Raw genomic sequence first — 19,387 nt, 5'->3', positions numbered from 1 at the left:
AGGTTTCCCCGAGGAATCCCCCCCTTGACTGCCTGCAGCGCTGAAGAGATCCCGAGATCTCTCATAGACTAACATTGCGAACCCGACGCTTGTTTCTACACTGCACCCGGCCGCCCCCGCGCCGCTGAGGGTGAAATTTCTGTGTGGACTTGTGTCCCCCCCGGTGCCCTACAAAACCCCCCTGGTCTGCCCTCCGAAGACGCGGGTACTTACCTGCAAGCAGACCGGAACCGGGGCACCCCCTTCTCTCCATTGAAGCCTATGTGTTTTGGGCACCACTTTGAACTCTGCACCTGACCGGCCCTGAGCTGCTGGTGTGGTGACTTTGGGGTTGCTCTGAACCCCCAACGGTGGGCTACCTTGGACCAAGAACTAAGCCCTGTAAGTGTCTTACTTACCTGGTAAAACTAACAAAAACTTACCTCCCCCAGGAACTGTGAAAATTGCACTGTGTCCACTTTTAAAACAGCTATTTGTGAATAACTTGAAAAGTATACATGCAATTTTGATGATTTGAAGTTCCTAAAGTACTTACCTGCAATACCTTTCGAATGAGATATTACATGTAGAATTTGAACCTGTGGTTCTTAAAATAAACTAAGAAAAGATATTTTTCTATACAAAACCTATTGGCTGGATTTGTCTCTGAGTGTGTGTACCTCATTTATTGTCTATGTGTATGTACAACAAATGCTTAACACTACTCCTTGGATAAGCCTACTGCTCGACCACACTACCACAAAATAGAGCATTAGTATTATCTCTTTTTACCACTATTTTACCTCTAAGGGGAACCCTTGGACTCTGTGCATGCTATTCCTTACTTTGAAATAGCACATACAGAGCCAACTTCCTACATTGGTGGATCAGCGGTGGGGTACAAGACTTTGCATTTGCTGGACTACTCAGCCAATACCTGATCACACGACAAAATCCAAAATTGTCATTAGAAATTGATTTTTGCAATTTGAAAAGTTTTCTAAATTCTTAAAAGACCTGCTAGGGCCTTGTGTTAGATCCTGTTTAGCATTTCTTTTAGAGTTTAAAAGTTTGTAAAAGTTTGAATTAGATTCTAGAACCAGTTGTAGATTCTTAAAAAGTATTCCAACTTTTAGAAGCAAAATGTCTAGCACAGATGTGACTGTGGTGGAACTCGACACCACACCTTACCTCCATCTTAAGATGAGGGAGCTAAGGTCACTCTGTAAAATAAAGAAAATAACAATGGGCCCCAAACCTACCAAAATACAGCTCCAGGAGCTTTTGGCAGAGTTTGAAAAGGCCAACCCCTCTGAGGGTGGCAACTCAGAGGAAGAGGATAGTGACTTGGAGGACAATTCCCCCCTACCAGTCCTATCTAGGGAGAACAGGGTCCCTCAAACCCTGACTCCAAAAATAATAGTCAGAGATGCTGGTTCCCTCACAGGAGAGACCAACACCTCTGAAATCACTGAGGATAGCCCCAGTGAAGAGGACATCCAGTTAGCCAGGATGGCCAAAAGATTGGCTTTGGAAAGACAGATCCTAGCCATAGAGAGGGAAAGACAAGAGATGGGCCTAGGACCCATCAATGGTGGCAGCAACATAAATAGGGTCAGAGATTCTCCTGACATGTTGAAAATCCCTAAAGGGATTGTAACTAAATATGAAGATGGTGATGACATCACCAAATGGTTCACAGCTTTTGAGAGGGCTTGTGTAACCAGAAAAGTGAACAGATCTCACTGGGGTGCTCTCCTTTGGGAAATGTTCACAGGAAAGTGTAGGGATAGACTCCTCACACTCTCTGGACAAGATGCAGAATCTTATGACCTCATGAAGGGTACCCTGATTGAGGGCTTTGGATTCTCCACTGAGGAGTATAGGATTAGATTCAGGGGGGCTCAAAAATCCTCGAGCCAGACCTGGGTTGACTTTGTAGACTACTCAGTGAAAACACTAGATGGTTGGATTCAAGGCAGTGGTGTAAGTAATTATGATGGGCTGTACAATTTATTTGTGAAAGAACACCTGTTAAGTAATTGTTTCAATGATAAACTGCATCAGCATCTGGTAGACCTAGGACCAATTTCTCCCCAAGAATTGGGAAAGAAGGCGGACCATTGGGTCAAGACAAGGGTGTCCAAGACTTCAACAGGGGGTGACCAAAAGAAAGGGGTCACAAAGACTCCCCAGGGGAAGGGTGATGAGACAACCAAAACTAAAAATAGTAAAGAGTCTTCTACAGGCCCCCAAAAACCTGCACAGGAGGGTGGGCCCAGAGCCTCTTCACAAAACAATGGGTACAAGGGTAAAAACTTTGATCCCAAAAAGGCCTGGTGTCATAGCTGTAAACAGCATGGACACCAAACTGGAGACAAGGCCTGTCCCAAGAAAGGTTCCACTCCAAACTCCCATCCAGGTAACACTGGTATGGCTAGTCTCCAAGTGGGATCAACAGTGTGCCCAGAGCAAATCAGGGTCCACACTGAAGCTACTCTAGTTTCTGAGGGTGGGGTGGATTTAGCCACACTAGCTGTCTGGCCGCCTAACATGCAAAAATACAGACAGCAACTCTTGATTAATGGGACTAGAATAGAGGGCCTGAGGGATACAGGTGCCAGTGTCACCATGGTGACAGAGAAACTGGTTTCCCCTGGCCAATACCTGACTGGAAAAACTTACACAGTCACCAACGCTGACAATCAGAGAAAAGTACATCCCATGGCAATGGTTACTTTAGAATGGGGAGGGGTCAATGGCCTGAAGCAGGTGGTGGTCTCCTCAAATATCCCAGTGGACTGTCTGCTTGGAAATGACCTGGAGTCCTCAGCATGGGCTGAGGTAGAACTAAAAACCCATGCAGCAATGCTGGGTATCCCTGAACTGGTGTGTGTGAAAACAAGAGCACAGTGCAAGGCACAGGGTGAAAAAGTAGAGCTGGAGTCTGGAAAAATGGCCCAGCCTACCAAGAGAACAGGAAAGTCAGTTGGGAAACCAACTGCAACACAGCAAAAGAAAGGGAACCTCTCTTCTCAGGAAGAAGTTCTGCCCTCTGAGGGAACTGAGCCTTTGGAGCTTGAACCTTACCAGGTTGAGCTCTTAGGCCCAGGGGGACCCTCAAGGGAGGAGCTGTGTAAGGGACAAGAAACCTGTCCCTCTCTTGAAGGCCTTAGGCAGCAAGCTGCTGAAGAGTCCAAAGGCAAGAAAAATGGAACACATAGGGTCTATTGGGAAGATGGACTCCTGTACACTGAGGCCAGAGACCCCAAACCTGGTGCCACTAGGAGAGTGGTAGTGCCTCAGCTGTTCAGGAAGTTCATCCTAACATTGGCCCATGACATTCCCCTTGCTGGACATTTGGGACAAACCAAGACGTGGGAGAGGTTAGTCAACCACTTCTACTGGCCCAATATGTCCAACATGGTTAAGGAGTTTTGCCTCTCCTGCCCCACCTGTCAAGCCAGTGGTAAGACAGGTGGGCATCCAAAGGCCCCCCTCATTCCACTTCCAGTGGTGGGGGTGCCCTTTGAAAGAGTGGGTGTGGACATAGTTGGTCCACTAGAACCTCCCACAGCCTCAGGAAATATGTATATCCTGGTAGTAGTGGATCATGCTACCAGGTATCCTGAAGCTATTCCCCTTAGGTCGACTACTGCCCCTGCAGTAGCCAAGGCCCTCATTGGTATCTTTACCAGAGTGGGTTTCCCTAAGGAGGTGGTGTCTGACAGAGGTACCAACTTCATGTCAGCATACCTAAAGCACATGTGGAATGAGTGTGGAGTGACTTATAAATTCACTACACCCTACCATCCACAAACTAATGGCTTAGTTGAGAGATTCAACAAGACATTAAAAGGCATGATCATGGGGCTCCCAGAAAAACTCAAAAGGAGATGGGATGTCCTCCTGCCATGTCTGCTTTTCGCTTACAGGGAGGTACCACAGAAGGGAGTAGGATTCTCACCCTTCGAACTTCTGTTTGGTCATCCTGTAAGGGGACCACTGGCCCTTGTTAAAGAAGGCTGGGAGAGACCTCTCCATGAGCCTAAACAGGACATAGTGGACTATGTACTTGGCCTTCGCTCTAGAATGGCAGAGTACATGGAAAAGGCAACCAAAAACCTTGAGGCCAGCCAACAACTCCAGAAGTTTTGGTATGACCAAAAGGCTGCACTGGTTGAGTTCCAACCAGGGCAGAAAGTCTGGGTTCTGGAGCCTGTGGCTCCCAGGGGACTCCAGGACAAATGGAGTGGCCCTTACCCAGTGCTAGAAAGGAAGAGTCAGGTCACCTACCTGGTGGACCTGGGCACAAGCAGGAGCCCCAAGAGGGTGATCCATGTGAACCGCCTTAAGCTCTTCCATGACAGGGCTGATGTGAATCTGTTGATGGTAACAGATGAGGATCAGGAGGCAGAGAGTGAACCTCTCCCTGATCTTCTGTCATCAGACCCAAAAGATGGCACAGTAGATGGAGTGATCTACTCAGACACCCTCTCTGGCCAACAGCAAGCTGATTGTAGGAGAGTCCTACAACAGTTTCCTGAACTCTTCTCCTTGACCCCTGGTCAGACACACCTGTGTACCCATGATGTGGACACAGGAGACAGCATGCCTGTCAAGAACAAAATCTTTAGACAATCTGACCATGTCAAAGAAAGCATCAAGGTGGAAGTCCACAAGATGCTGGAATTGGGAGTAATTGAGCGCTCTGACAGCCCCTGGGCTAGCCCAGTGGTCTTAGTCCCCAAACCTCACACCAAAGATGGAAAGAAAGAGATGAGGTTTTGTGTGGACTACAGAGGGCTCAATTCTGTCACCAAGACAGATGCCCATCCAATTCCAAGAGCTGATGAGCTCATTGATAAATTAGGTGCTGCCAAATTTCTAAGTACCTTTGACTTGACAGCAGGGTACTGGCAAATAAAAATGGCACCTGGAGCAAAAGAAAAGACAGCATTCTCCACACCTGATGGGCATTATCAGTTTACTGTTATGCCCTTTGGTTTAAAGAATGCCCCTGCCACCTTCCAAAGGTTGGTGAATCAAGTCCTTGCTGGCTTGGAGTCCTTTAGCACAGCTTATCTTGATGATATTGCTGTCTTTAGCTCCACCTGGCAGGATCACCTGATCCACCTGAGGAAGGTTTTGAAGGCTCTGCAATCTGCAGGCCTCTCTATCAAGGCATCCAAATGCCAGATAGGGCAGGGAACTGTGGTTTACTTGGGACACCTTGTAGGTGGAGGCCAAGTTCAGCCACTCCAACCCAAGATCCAGACTATTCTGGACTGGGTAGCTCCAAAAACCCAGACTCAAGTCAGGGCATTCCTTGGCTTGACTGGGTACTACAGGAGGTTTGTGAAGGGATATGGATCCATTGTGACAGCCCTCACTGAACTCACCTCCAAGAAAATGCCCAAGAAAGTGAACTGGACTGTGGAATGCCAACAGGCCTTTGACACCCTGAAACAGGCAATGTGCTCAGCACCAGTTCTCAAAGCTCCAGATTATTCTAAGCAGTTCATTGTGCAGACTGATGCCTCTGAACATGGGATAGGGGCAGTGTTGTCCCAAACAAATGATGATGGCCTTGACCAGCCTGTTGCTTTCATTAGCAGGAGGTTACTCCCCAGGGAGCAGCGTTGGAGTGCCATTGAGAGGGAGGCCTTTGCTGTGGTTTGGTCCCTGAAGAAGCTGAGACCATACCTCTTTGGGACTCACTTCCTAGTTCAAACTGACCACAGACCTCTCAAATGGCTGATGCAAATGAAAGGTGAAAATCCTAAACTGTTGAGGTGGTCCATCTCCCTACAGGGAATGGACTTTATAGTGGAACACAGACCTGGGACTGCCCATGCCAATGCAGATGGCCTTTCCAGGTTCTTCCACTTAGAAAATGAAGACTCTCTTGGGAAAGGTTAGTCTCATCCTCTTTCGTTTGGGGGGGGGGTTGTGTAAGGAAATGCCTCCTTGGCATGGTTGCCCCCTGACTTTTTGCCTTTGCTGATGCTATGTTTACAACTGAAAGTGTGCTGAGGCCTGCTAACCAGGCCCCAGCACCAGTGTTCTTTCCCTAACCTGTACTTTTGTATCCTCAATTGGCAGACCCTGGCATCCAGATAAGTCCCTTGTAACTGGTACTTCTGGTACCAAGGGCCCTGATGCCAAGGAAGGTCTCTAAGGGCTGCAGCATGTCTTATGCCACCCTGGAGACCTCTCACTCAGCACAGACACACTGCTTGCCAGCTTGTGTGTGCTAGTGAGGACAAAACGAGTAAGTCGACATGGCACTCCCCTCAGGGTGCCATGCCAGCCTCTCACTGCCTATGCAGTATAGGTAAGACACCCTTGGCTCTGTATGTGCTATTTCAAAGTAAGGAATAGCATGCACAGAGCCAACTTCCTACAACCACACTGCGTAGAACCAGAGCTCACAACATATCTGAACCAGATGGGGGAGAAAAACAATCTAAATTTGGAACCAATGCCCATATGTATTAATAGTAATAGGTGGAATCCCTAGGTCCCGTGACTTGAAGACCTCCTTCAAAGAAAAACAACTTGCAGATGTTAGAGCCCAACTCTAGATGGCAAATGTTTTCACAGCATGTGAATCAACCGTCCCACGTGCCATGAACATGTACTTTATTCAAAGGATCAAGTTAATTCATGGTGGTAATCTTAATTCTAATCACTTGCAAAATTCACTAACTCAATGATCCCTCTTAGTCCCTCTATTAAGAATACTTTTTCAAAAGCTAACAAGCCTGGCATATACAGTGGTACAATGACAGCAGCAGTAACATTCTGCAACTGAAAAAATTGCAATTCAGAAGGCGACAAACTATAAATCTTTTTTTTTTTTTAGGGCTGCAGCACATTAAATGGAACAACCATGATGCCTAGTTCCATACCTAACTTTAGTCCGGACACATTTTTAAAACACCTTTTCTAGAAAGAGAATCAAACAAGTTTTATGAACCATGTCCAGTACATTTACTACCTGTGTATAGGTTAAAAATGAGTATTTGTGCAATATATATTCACCTGACAAATCATTTGTGTAAGGAAATGCCTCCTTGGCATGGTTACCCCCTGACGTTTTGCCTATGCGAAGTTATGATTTGAAAGTGTGCTGGGACCCTGCTAACCAGGCCCCAGCACCAGTGTTCTTTCCCTAAACTGTACCTTTGCCAGGGAAGGCCTCTAAGGGCTGCGGCATGTCTTATGCCACCCTGGGGACCCCTCACTTACCACATGCACACTGCCTCTCAGCTTGTGTGTGCTTGTGGGGAGAAAATGGCTAAGTCGACCTGGCACTCCCCTCAGAGTGCCATGCCAACCTCACACTGCCTGTGGCATAGGTAAGTCACCCCTCTAGCAGGCCTTACAGCCCTAAGGCAGGGTGCACTATACCACATTGAGGGCATAGGTGCATGAGCACTATGCCCCTACAGTGTAAGCAAAACCTTAAACATTTTAAGTGCAGGGTAGCCATAAGAGTATATGGTCTGGGAGTTTGTCAAATACGAACTCCACAGTTCCATAATGGCTACACTGAAAACTGGTATCAAACGTCTCAGCACAATAAATGCACACGGATGCCAGTGGGAGATTTATTGTAACATGCACCCAGAGGGCATATTAGAGATGCCCCCTGACTACCAATTAGACTACTAGTGTAGGCTGACCAGTGCCTGCCACAAACCAGACAAGTTGCTGGCCACATGGGAAGAGTGCCTTTGTCACTCTGTGGCCAGGAACAAAGCATGTACTGGGTGGAGGTGCTTCTCACCTCCCACTGCAGGATCTGTAACACCTGGCGGTGAGCATCAAAGGCTCACCCCTTTTGTTACTGCGCCCCAGGGCATCCCAGCAAGTGGAGATGCCTGCCCCTCCGGCCACTGCCCCCACTTTTGGCGGCAAGGCTGGAGGAGATAATTAGGAAAACAAGGAGTCACCCACCAGTCAGTACAGCCCCCAAGGTGCCCTGAGGTGACCCCTGCCTTTAGAAATCCTCCATCTTGGTTTTGGAGGATTCCCCCAATAGGATTAGGGATATACCCCCTCCCCACATGGAAGAGGCACAAAGAGGGTGTAGCCACCCTCCAGGACAGTAGCAATTGCTTACTGCCCTCCCAGACCTAAACAAACCCCTAAATTTAGGGGCACCCAAGAACCCAGGAAATCAGATTCCTGCAACCTGAACTACAAAGAAGGACTGCTGACCTAAAAGCCTGCAGAGACAACAGGACGACAACTGTTTTGGTCCCAGCCCTACCGGCCTGTCTCCAACTTCGAAAACCTGCAACCAGCGACTCATCCAACAGGGACCAGCGACCTCTGAAGCCTCAGAGGACTGCCCTGACCCCCAGGACCAAGAAACTCCTGTGAGCAGCAGCTCTGTTCAACAACCTGCAACAAACTTACAACTTTTCTTCAACTCTAAAGACCTCACTGTTTCCGCCTAAAGCGTGAGACTTCACACTATGCACCCAACGCCCCCAGCTCGAGATCCAGAGAACCAACACCACAGGGAGGACTCCCCGGCGACTGCGACCCCGTAAGTAGCCCAAGACGAACCCCCTGGACCCCCACAGCGACACCCGCAGAGAATCCAGAGGCTCCCCCTGATCATGACTGCCTGTAACAAGGGACCCAACGCCTGGACCCAGCACTGCACCCGCAGCCCCCAGGACTAGAAGGAACCGAGCTTCAGTGCAGGAGTAACCCCCAGACGACCCCCTGCCAAGCCCAGGTGGTGGATGGCCAGAGAATCCCCTGTGCCCTGCCTGCACCACTAGAGTGACCCCCGGGTCCCTCCATTGTTTCCTATACAAAACCGGACGCCTGCCTTGCACACTGCACCCAGCTGACCCTGTGCCGCTGAGGGTGTGTTTTGTGTGCCGACTTGTAAACCCCCCGCCCCCTCAGTGTTTTACAAAACCCCTGGTCTGCCCCCAGAAGACGCAGGTACTTACCTGCTGGCAGACTGGAACCGGAGCACCCCTGTTCTCCATAGGTGCCTGTGTTTTGGGCACCTCTTTGACCTCTGCACCTGACCGGTCCTGAGCTGCTGGTGTGCTAACTTTAGGGTTGCCCTGAACCCTCAAACGGTGGGCTGCCTATGCCCAGGAACTGAGACTTGTAAGTGTCTTACTTACCTCACAATCTAACCATTACTTACCTCCTCCAGGAACTGTTGATTTTTGCACTGTGTCCACTTTTAAAGAAGCTTATTGCCATTTAACAAAAACTGTATATGTTATTGCTCTAATTCCAAGTTCCTAACTTACCTGTGTGGAGTACCTTGCATTTTATGTATTTACTTCAAATCTTGAACTTGTGGTTCTAAAAACAAATTAAGAAAATATATTTTTTCTATAAAAAAAAATATTGGCCTGCAGTTAAGTCTCTGAGTGAGTGTTTGTAAGGAAATGCCTCCTTGGCATGGTTACCCCCTGACTTTTTGCCTTTGCTGATGCTATGTTTTGAATTGAAAGTGTGCTGAAGCCTGCTAACCAGGCCCCAGCACCAGTGTTCTTTCCCTAACCTGTACTTTTGTATCCACAATTGGCACACCCTGGCATCCAGATAAGTCCCTTGTAAATGGTACCCCTGGTACCAAAGGCCCTGATGCCAAGGAAGGTCTCTAAGGGCTGCAGCATGTCTTATGCCACCCTGGAGACCCCTCACTCAGCACACACACTCTGCTTGCCAGCTTGTGTGTGCTGGTGAGAACAAAATGAGTAAGTCGACATGGCACTCCCCTCAGGGTGCCATGCCAGCCTCTCACTGCCTATGCAAGTATAGATAAGTCACCCCTCTAGCAGGCCTTACAGCCCTAAGGCAGGGTGCACTATACCATAGGTGAGGGCACCAGTGCATGAGCACTGTGCCCCTACAATGTCTAAGGTTTGGCTTAGACACTGTAAGTGCAGGGTAGCCATAAGAGTATATGGTCTGGGAGTCTGTCAAAAACGAACTCCACAGCTCCATAATGGCTACACTGAATAATGGGAAGTTTGGTACCAAACTTCTCAGCACAATAAATGCACACTGATGCCAGTGTACATTTTATTGTAAAATACACCCCAGAGGGCACCTTAGAGGTGCCCCCTGAAACCTTAACCGACTATCTGTGGTAGGCTGACTGGTTCCAGCAGCCTGCCACAACCGAGACATGTTGCTGGCCCCATGGGGAGAGTGCCTTTGTCACTCTGAGGCCAGTAACAAAGCCTGCACTGGGTGGAGATGCTAACACCTCCCCCAGGCAGGAGCTGTAACACCTGGCGGTGAGCCTCAAAGACTCACCTCTTTGTTCCAGCACCGCAGGACACTCCAGCTAGTGGAGTTGCCCGCCCCCTCCGGCCACGGCCCCCACTTTTGGCGGCAAGGCCGGAGAAAATAATAAGAAAAACAAGGAGGAGTCACTGACCAGTCAGGACAGCCCCTAAGGTGTCCTGAGCTGAAGTGACTAACTTTTAGAAATCCTCCATCTTGCAGATGGAGGATTCCCCCATCTTGCAGATGGAGGATTCCCCCAATAGGATTAGGGATGTGACTCCCTCCCCTTGGGAGGAGGCACAAAGAGGGTGTACTCACCCTCAGGGCTAGTAGCCATTGGCTACTAACCCCCCAGACCTAAACACGCCCTTAAATTTAGTTTTTAAGGGCTTCCCTGAACCTAAGAATTTAGATTCCTGAAACTACAAGAAGAAGAGGACTGCTGAGCTGAAAAACCCCTGCAGAGGAAGAACAGAAGACACCAACTGCTTTGGCCCCAGACTTACCGGCCTGTCTCCTGCCTTCCAAAGAAACCTGCTCCAGCGACGCTTCCAAGGGACCAGCGACCTCTGAATCCTCTGAGGACTGCCCTGCTTCAAGAAAGACAAGAAACTCCAGAGGACAGCGGCACTGCTCCAAAGGAACTGCAACTTTGTTACAGAGGAGCAGATTTAAAGACCCCTGCAAATCCCCGCAAGAAGCGTGAGACTTGCAACACTGCAACCGGCGACCCCGACTCGACTGGTGGAGAACCAACAACTCAGGGAGGACCCTCCGGCGACTCAGAGACCGTGAGTAACCAAAGTTGTCCCCCCTGAGCCCCGACAGCGACGCCTGCAGAGGGAATCCCGAGGCTCCCCCTGACCGCGACCGCCTGAACCTAAAGTCCCGACGGCTGGAAAAGACCCTGCACCCGCAGCCCCCAGCACCTGAAGGAACGGAACTTCTGTGCAGGAGTGACCCCCCAGGAGGCCCTCTCCCTTGCCCAGGTGGTGGCTACCCCGAGGAGCCCCCCCCCCTTGCCTGCCTGCACCGCTGAAGAGACCCCTTGCTCTCCCATTGACTCCCATTGGAAACCCGACTCCAGTTTACACACTGCACCCGGCCGCCCCCGCGCTGCTGAGGGTGAACTTTCTGTGTGGACTTGTGTCCTCCCTGGTGCCCTACAAAACCCCCCTGGTCTGCCCTCCGAAGACACGGGTACTTACCTGCTGGCAGACTGGAACCGGGCACCCCCTGCTCTCCATTGAAGCCTATGTGTTTTGGGCACCTCTTTGACCTCTGCACCTGACCGGCCCTGAGCTGCTGGTGTGGTAACTTTGGGGTTGCTCTGAACCCCCAACGGTGGGCTACCTTGGACCCAAAACTGAGACCTGTAAGTGATTTACTTACCTGTTAAAGATAACAATACTTTACTGTAGGAAGTTGGCTCTGTATGTGCTATTTCAAAGTAAGGAATAGCATGCACAGAGTCCAAGGGTTCCCCTTAGAGGTAAAATAGTGGTAAAAAGAGATAATACTAATGCTCTATTTTGTGGTAGTGTGGTCGAGCAGTAGGCTTATCCAAGGAGTAGTGTTAAGCATTTGTTGTACATACACATAGACAATAAATGAGGTACACACACTCAGAGACAAATCCAGCCAATAGGTTTTGTTATAGAAAAATATCTTCTCTTAGTTTATTTTAAGAACCACAGGTTCAAATTTAACATGTAATATCTTGTTTGAAAGGTATTGCAGGTAAGTACATTAGGAACTTTGAATCATTTCAATTGCATGTATACTTTTCAAGTTATTGACAAATAGCTATTTTAAAAGTGGACACTTAGTGCAATTTTCACAGTTCCTGGGGGAGGTAAGTTTTTGTTAGTTTTACCAGGTAAGTAAGACACTTACAGGGTTCAGTTCTTGGTCCAAGGTAGCCCACCGTTGGGGGTTCAGAGCAACCCCAAAGTCACCACACCAGCAGCTCAGGGCCGGTCAGGTGCAGAGTTCAAAGTGGTGCCCAAAACGCATAGGCTAGAATGGAGAGAAGGGGGTGCCCCGGTTCCGGTCTGCTTGCAGGTAAGTACCCGCGTCTTCGGAGGGCAGACCAGGGGGGTTTTGTAGGGCACCGGGGGGGACACAAGCCCACACAGAAATTTCACCCTCAGCAGCGCGGGGGCGGCCGGGTGCAGTGTAGAAACCAGCGTCGGGTTTGCAATGTTAGTCAATGAGAGATCAAGGGATCTCTTCAGCGCTGCAGGCAGGCAAGGGGGGGCTTCCTCGGGGAAACCTCCACTTGGGCAAGGGAGAGGGACTCCTGGGGGTCACGTCTGCAGTGAAAGTCTGGTCCTTCAGGTCCTGGGGGCTGCGGGTGCAGGGTCTTTTCCAGGCGTCGGGACTTAGGTTTCAGAGAGTCGCGGTCAGGGGAAGCCTCGGGATTCCCTCTGCAGGCGGCGCTGTGGGGGCTCAGGGGGGACAGGTTTTGGTACTCACAGTCGTAGAGTAGTCCGGGGGTCCTCCCTGAGGTGTTGGTTCTCCACCAGCCGAGTCGGGGTCGCCGGGTGCAGTGTTGCAAGTCTCACGCTTCTTGCGGGGAGATTGCAGGGGTCTTTAAAGCTGCTCCTTTGGATAAAGTTGCAGTCTTTTTGGAGCAGGTCCGCTGTCCTCGGGAGTTTCTGGTCGTCGTCGAAGCAGGGCAGTCCTCAGAGGATTCAGGAGGTCGCTGGTCCCTTTGGAAGGCGTCGCTGGAGCAGAGTTCTTTGGAAGGCAGGAGACAGGCCGGTGAGTTTCTGGAGCCAAGGCAGTTGTTGTCTTCTGGTCTTCCTCTGCAGGGGTTTTCAGCTGGGCAGTCCTTGTTGTTGCAGGAATCTAATTTTCTAGGGTTCAGGGTAGCCCTTAAATACTAAATTTAAGGGCGTGTTTAGGTCTGGGGGGTTAGTAGCCAATGGCTACTAGCCCTGAGGGTGGGTACACCCTCTTTGTGCCTCCTCCCAAGGGGAGGGGGTCACAATCCTAACCCTATTGGGGGAATCCTCCATCTGCAAGATGGAGGATTTCTAAAAGTTAGAGTCACCTCAGCTCAGGACACCTTAGGGGCTGTCCTGACTGGCCAGTGACTCCTCCTTGTTGCTTTCTTTGTTCCCTCCAGCCTTGCCGCCAAAAGTGGGGGCCGTGGCCGGAGGGGGCGGGCAACTCCACTAAGCTGGAGTGCCCTGCTGGGCTGTGACAAAGGGGTGAGCCTTTGAGGCTCACCGCCAGGTGTTACAGCTCCTGCCTGGGGGAGGTGTTAGCATCTCCACCCAATGCAGGCTTTGTTACTGGCCTCAGAGTGACAAAGGCACTCTCCCCATGGGGCCAGCAACATGTCTCTAGTGTGGCAGGCTGCTGGAACTAGTCGGCCTACACAGACAGTCGGTTAAGTTTCAGGGGGCACCTCTAAGGTGCCCTCTGGGGTGTATTTTGCAATAAAATGTACACTGGCATCAGTGTGCATTTATTGTGCTGAGAAGTTTGATACCAAACTTCCCAGTTTTCAGTGTAGCCATTATGGTGCTGTGGAGTTCGTGTTTGACAAACTCCCAGACCATATACTCTTATGGCTACCCTGCACTTACAATGTCTAAGGTTTTGTTTAGACACTGTAGGGGTACCATGCTCATGCACTGGTACCCTCACCTATGGTATAGTGCACCCTGCCTTAGGGCTGTAAGGCCTGCTAGAGGGGTGACTGACCTATACTTGCATAGGCAGTGAGAGGCTGGCATGGCACCCTGAGGGGAGTGCCATGTCGACTTACTCATTTTGTTCTCACTAGCACACACAAGCTGGCAAGCAGGGTGTCTGTGCTGAGTGAGAGGTCTCCAGGGTGGCATAAGACATGCTGCAGCCCTTCGAGACCTTCCTTGGCATCAGGGCCCTTGGTACTAGAAGTACCAGTTACAAGGGACTTATCTGGATGCCAGGGTCTGCCAATTGTGGATACAAAAGTACAGGTTAGGGAAAGAACACTGGTGCTGGGGCCTGGTTAGCAGGCATCAGCACACTTTCAATTGTAAACATAGAACTGTGAAAATTGCACTTTTAAAACAGCTTATTGTGTTTTATGTAAAAAGTATATATGCTACTGTGATTATTCAAAGTTCCTAAAGTACTTACCTGCAATACCTTTCAAATTAGATATTACATGTAGAATTTGAACCTGTGGTTCTTAAAATAAACTAAGAAAAGATATTGTTCTATAACAAAACCTATTGGCTAGATTTGTCTCGGAGTGTGTGTTCCTCATTTATTGCCTGGGTGTATGTACAGCAAATGCTTAACACTACTCCTTTGATAAGCCTACTGCTCGACCACACTCCCACAAAATAGAGCATTAGTATTATCTCTTTTTGCCACTATCTTACCTCTAAGGGGAACCCTTGGACTCTGTGCATGCTATTCCTTACTTTGAAATAGCACATACAGAACCAACTTCCTACAGTGTTCCTGGTTTATTGCCTGTGTGTGTACAACAAATGCTTAACACTATCCTCTGATAAGCCTACTGCTCGACCACACTACCACAAAATAGAGCATTAGAATTCTCTCTTTTTGCCACTATCTTACCTCTAAGGGGACCCCTTGGACTGTGCACACTACCTCTTACTTTGAGATATTATATACAGAGCCAACTTACCACAATTTGTGTTCTGTTACCTGACCTACCATATCAAAATAGATTTTAGGCCTGAACTAGCCTGCTCTGTGCCAACAAAAGAGTAACATAAGTAACTAAAGAGAAAAAGCATCCAGGTTACTCTAGGATTTAAAAAAAAGAAAAAGGCAATATCACTCTTTCCAACAGCACATGACTGGCAGTGCATAATTATGTGACTGCTTCACAAACCATTGTAAGCCATAATACACATTACAAATGCATGTAAATATTTTGAGTAGACACATGCAAAACTAACAAGTGCTGATAGTTTGACATTTCTCACCAGGTTCTTAATGCGGGCTTCAAGCTCCTTCTGTGCATCCTTCACAGCTTCCTCAGTACCAATGATGGTTATCAACTCCTGGTCTTTATCCTCTGGCATTGGAAAGATGATTCGGGCACCAGTATCATTCCTCACCTTGCGAATGCTGCTACCGCCTTTACCAATCAGAAACTTGTGGTACTCAGGCTTGGCATGGAGTTCTACTGTGTAGCTCTTAGTTTGCTATGCCACAAAGGAGTACAAGAAAATTGTTTCTTAGGGAACTTGCCACAAATTTAACATTCAGAACATCTGTGAATGCTTTGAAAGGTAATACCATAAACATGCTCAAACTGACATGGTAACAAACCCTGCTCAAGACATGCAGAATTGAAATATAACTAGTTCTTAAACTAACAACAGTCAACGATCAGCGTAAAGAGGTAAGCACTGGAATGTGCTCTTTAAATTTGCTCCAACTTTAGACAAGTTTCATTTAATTTTCAAAGTTCATTGTAACCATGTAATCAATATCACAATATGCTAGGACTGCCTACTAATTTCCCACAAAACGACTTAACATTTAACAGAAAATATCAAAACAGAACACCACACTTTCATCCAACACGAGATTTTTCATGTTGTTTGATTCCCTAAAGAAAAGAAAAAGAACTGCGAGAAAAACTGGAATCCCTGGAAAATAACTGTAGGCGGAATAATTTAAGATTTGTGAATATCCCAGAAGAAGCAGAAGGTGATAAAATCAATGAGTTTGTTATAAACCTAATTAAAAAAAAAAAAAACATCCTTTCGGAAGCCCGTATTTACATGGATCTAGAAATACAGAGTCCATCATGACCCCTTTAGGAGAAATCCCAATAGACAGACCGAGGAAGATCCTGGTTAATTTCGGCTAATATTCAGTCAAAGAGCAGATTCTTACATAAGCTCTTAAAGTTAAAGGCTTCAAGCAAGAGGATTTATCCTTTTCCATAAGATCGGATATTGCTAGGTCAACCCAAGATCAACAGTGGGAATTATGGAAGTTTATGCAGGAACTTAAGTAACTAGCTGCTGCCCCACAATTGAAGTTTCCCACTACCTTGAGAGTAATGTAGAGAAATAAAATGCCTAACATAAGGGATCCTCAAAAGGTTGCAGCATTAACTGGTAGGATAAAAAGCGGAATGCTAATTTACTCCAGAGAGGTGGGGCTCTAGGGTAGGACTGTACAACCAGTTTGGTTAAAGGGTTCCCCAGAGAGGGTTGGGGGGTAATTTAGGAGGAAAAAGATTACTAATTAGTATGAATTGGTTAAGTTTTCACAGGGTGGGGAGCATTTACGAATAAATCCATGATTATAAATTTCTCTTGGACATGAATCAACCACCATGAAGAGGAACAGGATGAAGGAGCCTGGGACTGATCTTAAGCTAAATCTATTGGAATGTAAACAGACTTAGGGTAGGCAGCAGGAGAAGGAGGTGTTTAGAACTTCTAATGCTTTCAGATAATCATTTCTTTTACAAGAAATGCATTTAAGACAGGAGGAGCGGAGGAAAGTTCTTAAGGGGCAAAGATGGATTAATCAGTTTGCCTGTACAAATTAAACCTGTAATTTGAAAGGAGTGGCTATTATTGTAAAGAATTCGGTTCAAGGTCAGCTGGTGGATGTAAAGATGGACCCCAGAGGTAGGTAGCTGACTGCAAGTATTAGACTGCAGGGGGCCGTGTATACCTTGGTGTCGTACTATGGCCCTAACACGGATGACTCAGGTCCACTTATGGAGCTTTATAACTATCTGGCAGCGACCAGGAATCTGATACTAATAGAGGGGGGGAGGGGGCGCTTTAATGTCCTGCCCTAGACAGATCCACCTCTAGACCAACAGTTAATACAATCAAAATGAGAAATTGCCTACATATACAATGAAGAATATAGGTTTGATAGATCCCTGGTGCACTAAAAGCAGGACAGGCTAAGGAGTTTACCTTTCGAAACCAAAAATACGGACACCCTTCCAGGACGGATTTTTTTTCACAGACGTTAGGTTTTGAAATCGACTAGGAAGAGTCACCCACCAGCCAAGCCATCTCTAGGATCACTCTACGATACAAGTCAAATTACCATTGGCTGGCTCTCCTGTATTCACTAGACGGACCCTGGACAGGTCACTTTGGGAGAGAAAGATTAAAGGCTGCTAAAAGGAATACCAAGGAATTCTTTGAGTAAAATGAGGGTTTGACCCCAATAAATATGGTCGTGGAAAACATACAAGGCCTTTATTTGGGGGAAGCTGATTAGTTACGCAGCATTTAGAACAAAGAGGAGTAGAAGCACAGTGGAGAAGCTTGAAGGAAAAATTAGTGAACTACAGGGTCTTATTGATGTGCAACAACCCTACAGGTCAAGCGGTTGTAGAGAACCATATTAGGGAAGGTTAAAGCTCACTTGAGGTATTCCTAAACGCAATAGAGAGTAAGAAATGGGAAGCCAGTACATTTGCGCATTTTGAGTACGGCGAGGGCTGTGGGAGGGTATTAGCATGGAAGGCCAGGACAGAGAGCACTAGAAATGTGATTAAAAAAATAATGACTGATGAGACTGGTGATAACTGCCTAGAAGACCAAGCTACTGAGAGGGCCTTTGTTAGCTTCTTTATGATCTTTACAGAGGATATATCTGCTTCAGAGAAGGAAATTGATAAATGGCTGAGGGAAGATAACCTTGTAGGAGGCTGGCCTGGCTTATAGTGGGTACCTTGTGCTACTTACACCTTGTGCCAGGTCCAGTTATCCCTTATTAGTAGAATAGAGGTGTTTCTAGCAGCTAAGGCTGTTAGAGGTAGCTATGGCAAAGCAGCTTAGGCTGAATTAGGAGACATGCAAAGCTCCTACTATACCACTTATATCATATAGCACAGTATCATAAGAAAACACAATACTCAGAGTTACTAAAAAATAAAAGTACTTTATTTTAGTGACAATATGCCAAAAGTATCTCAGAGGATACCCTCACTTAGGAGGTAAGTAATACAAAAATTATATGTACACAAAGCAAAAACAGGTAAGTAACTGTAAGAAGTAGTGCAAACAATGTAGAATCACAATAGGATGCAATAGGCAAACCTAGGTCTAGGGGCAACACAAACCATATACTCCAACAGTGGAATGCGAATCACGAATGGACACCAGGCCTATGGGAGATTGTAGAGGGTCGCTGGGACTGAGAAAACAGTAAGGGTTTCCAAAATACCTCACCCCAAGACCCTGAAAAGTAGGAGTAAAGTTATCCTACTACCCTCTGAAAGACAATATAGTCGAGATAGGGGTTTCTGCAAGAACCACAACTGCTACCAAAGACTTGAAGACGGATTCCTGGACCTGAGGACCTGTAAAAGAAGGGGACCTAGTCCAAGAGTCACGCAAGTGTCTGGGGGGGGGGGGGGGGTTGGGGGGGGGCTAGGAGCCCACTAAACCCCGGTGCAAGAGGGCTGCCTCCGGATGGAAGAAGCCGAAGATTCTGCAACAACGGAAGGTGCCAGGAACTACCCCTTTGGAGAAGATGTCCCACGTAGTGCTGGAGGTTGCAGAAGTGTTTCCACGCAGAAATACCGCAAACAAGCCTTGCTAGCTGCAAGAGTCGGGGTTGATGATTTTGGGTGCTGCTGGGGTCCAGGAAGGACCAGGATGTCGCCTCTTGGAGGAGGAGACCGAGGGGGCGCTCAGCAACTCAGAGAGCCCCCACAGAAGCAGGCATCACCCGCAGAAGTACCGGAACAGGCACTTAGAAGACCTGAGGTCAGCGGTCGACTCAGTCACAAAGGAGGGTCCCACGACGTCGGAGTCCAACTCAGCGAGTTGGGCAATGCAGGACAGAGTGCTGGGGACCCAGGCTAGGCTGTGCACAAAGGAATCCTTGGAAAAGTGCACAGAAGCTGGAGCAGCTGCAGATCACGCAGTACACAGGTTTGCTGTGTACTGTACATTGCAACTACTATCTCTTCTGTCCTTAATGACTATTGACGCCGCAAAGATGTTTGATACGAGTGAGCTGGCCTTTCTTGCAGGCAATAATCAAGAAGAATAATCTAGGAGATAACTCCCTTAAAGCTATTAAGGCAATCTATAAATCACCTACAGCTAGGATTCTCGTCAATGGTAACCTCTCGCAGCAC

At 47.8% G+C, this 19,387-nt stretch overlaps 1 protein-coding gene across 2 annotated transcripts in view; it reads right to left on the bottom strand.

Moving 5' to 3' along the window:
* HDLBP (high density lipoprotein binding protein) overlaps positions 1 to 19,387 on the bottom strand; it is a 671,758-nt gene that overhangs the window by 221,329 nt on the left and 431,042 nt on the right. For both annotated transcript variants that reach the window (XM_069213644.1, XM_069213643.1), the window contains exon 18: positions 15,231 to 15,452. In XM_069213644.1, coding sequence (XP_069069745.1) covers positions 15,231 to 15,452 — 222 coding nt within the window. The remainder of the gene's footprint in view (positions 1 to 15,230; positions 15,453 to 19,387) is intronic.

The sequence above is a fragment of the Pleurodeles waltl genome, chromosome 11 (assembly GCF_031143425.1).
Source record: "Pleurodeles waltl isolate 20211129_DDA chromosome 11, aPleWal1.hap1.20221129, whole genome shotgun sequence".
NCBI lineage: Eukaryota > Metazoa > Chordata > Amphibia > Caudata > Salamandridae > Pleurodeles > Pleurodeles waltl.
Note: the sequence above shows the minus strand (reverse complement) of the source record. Positions and strands in the feature narration are given on the sequence as shown.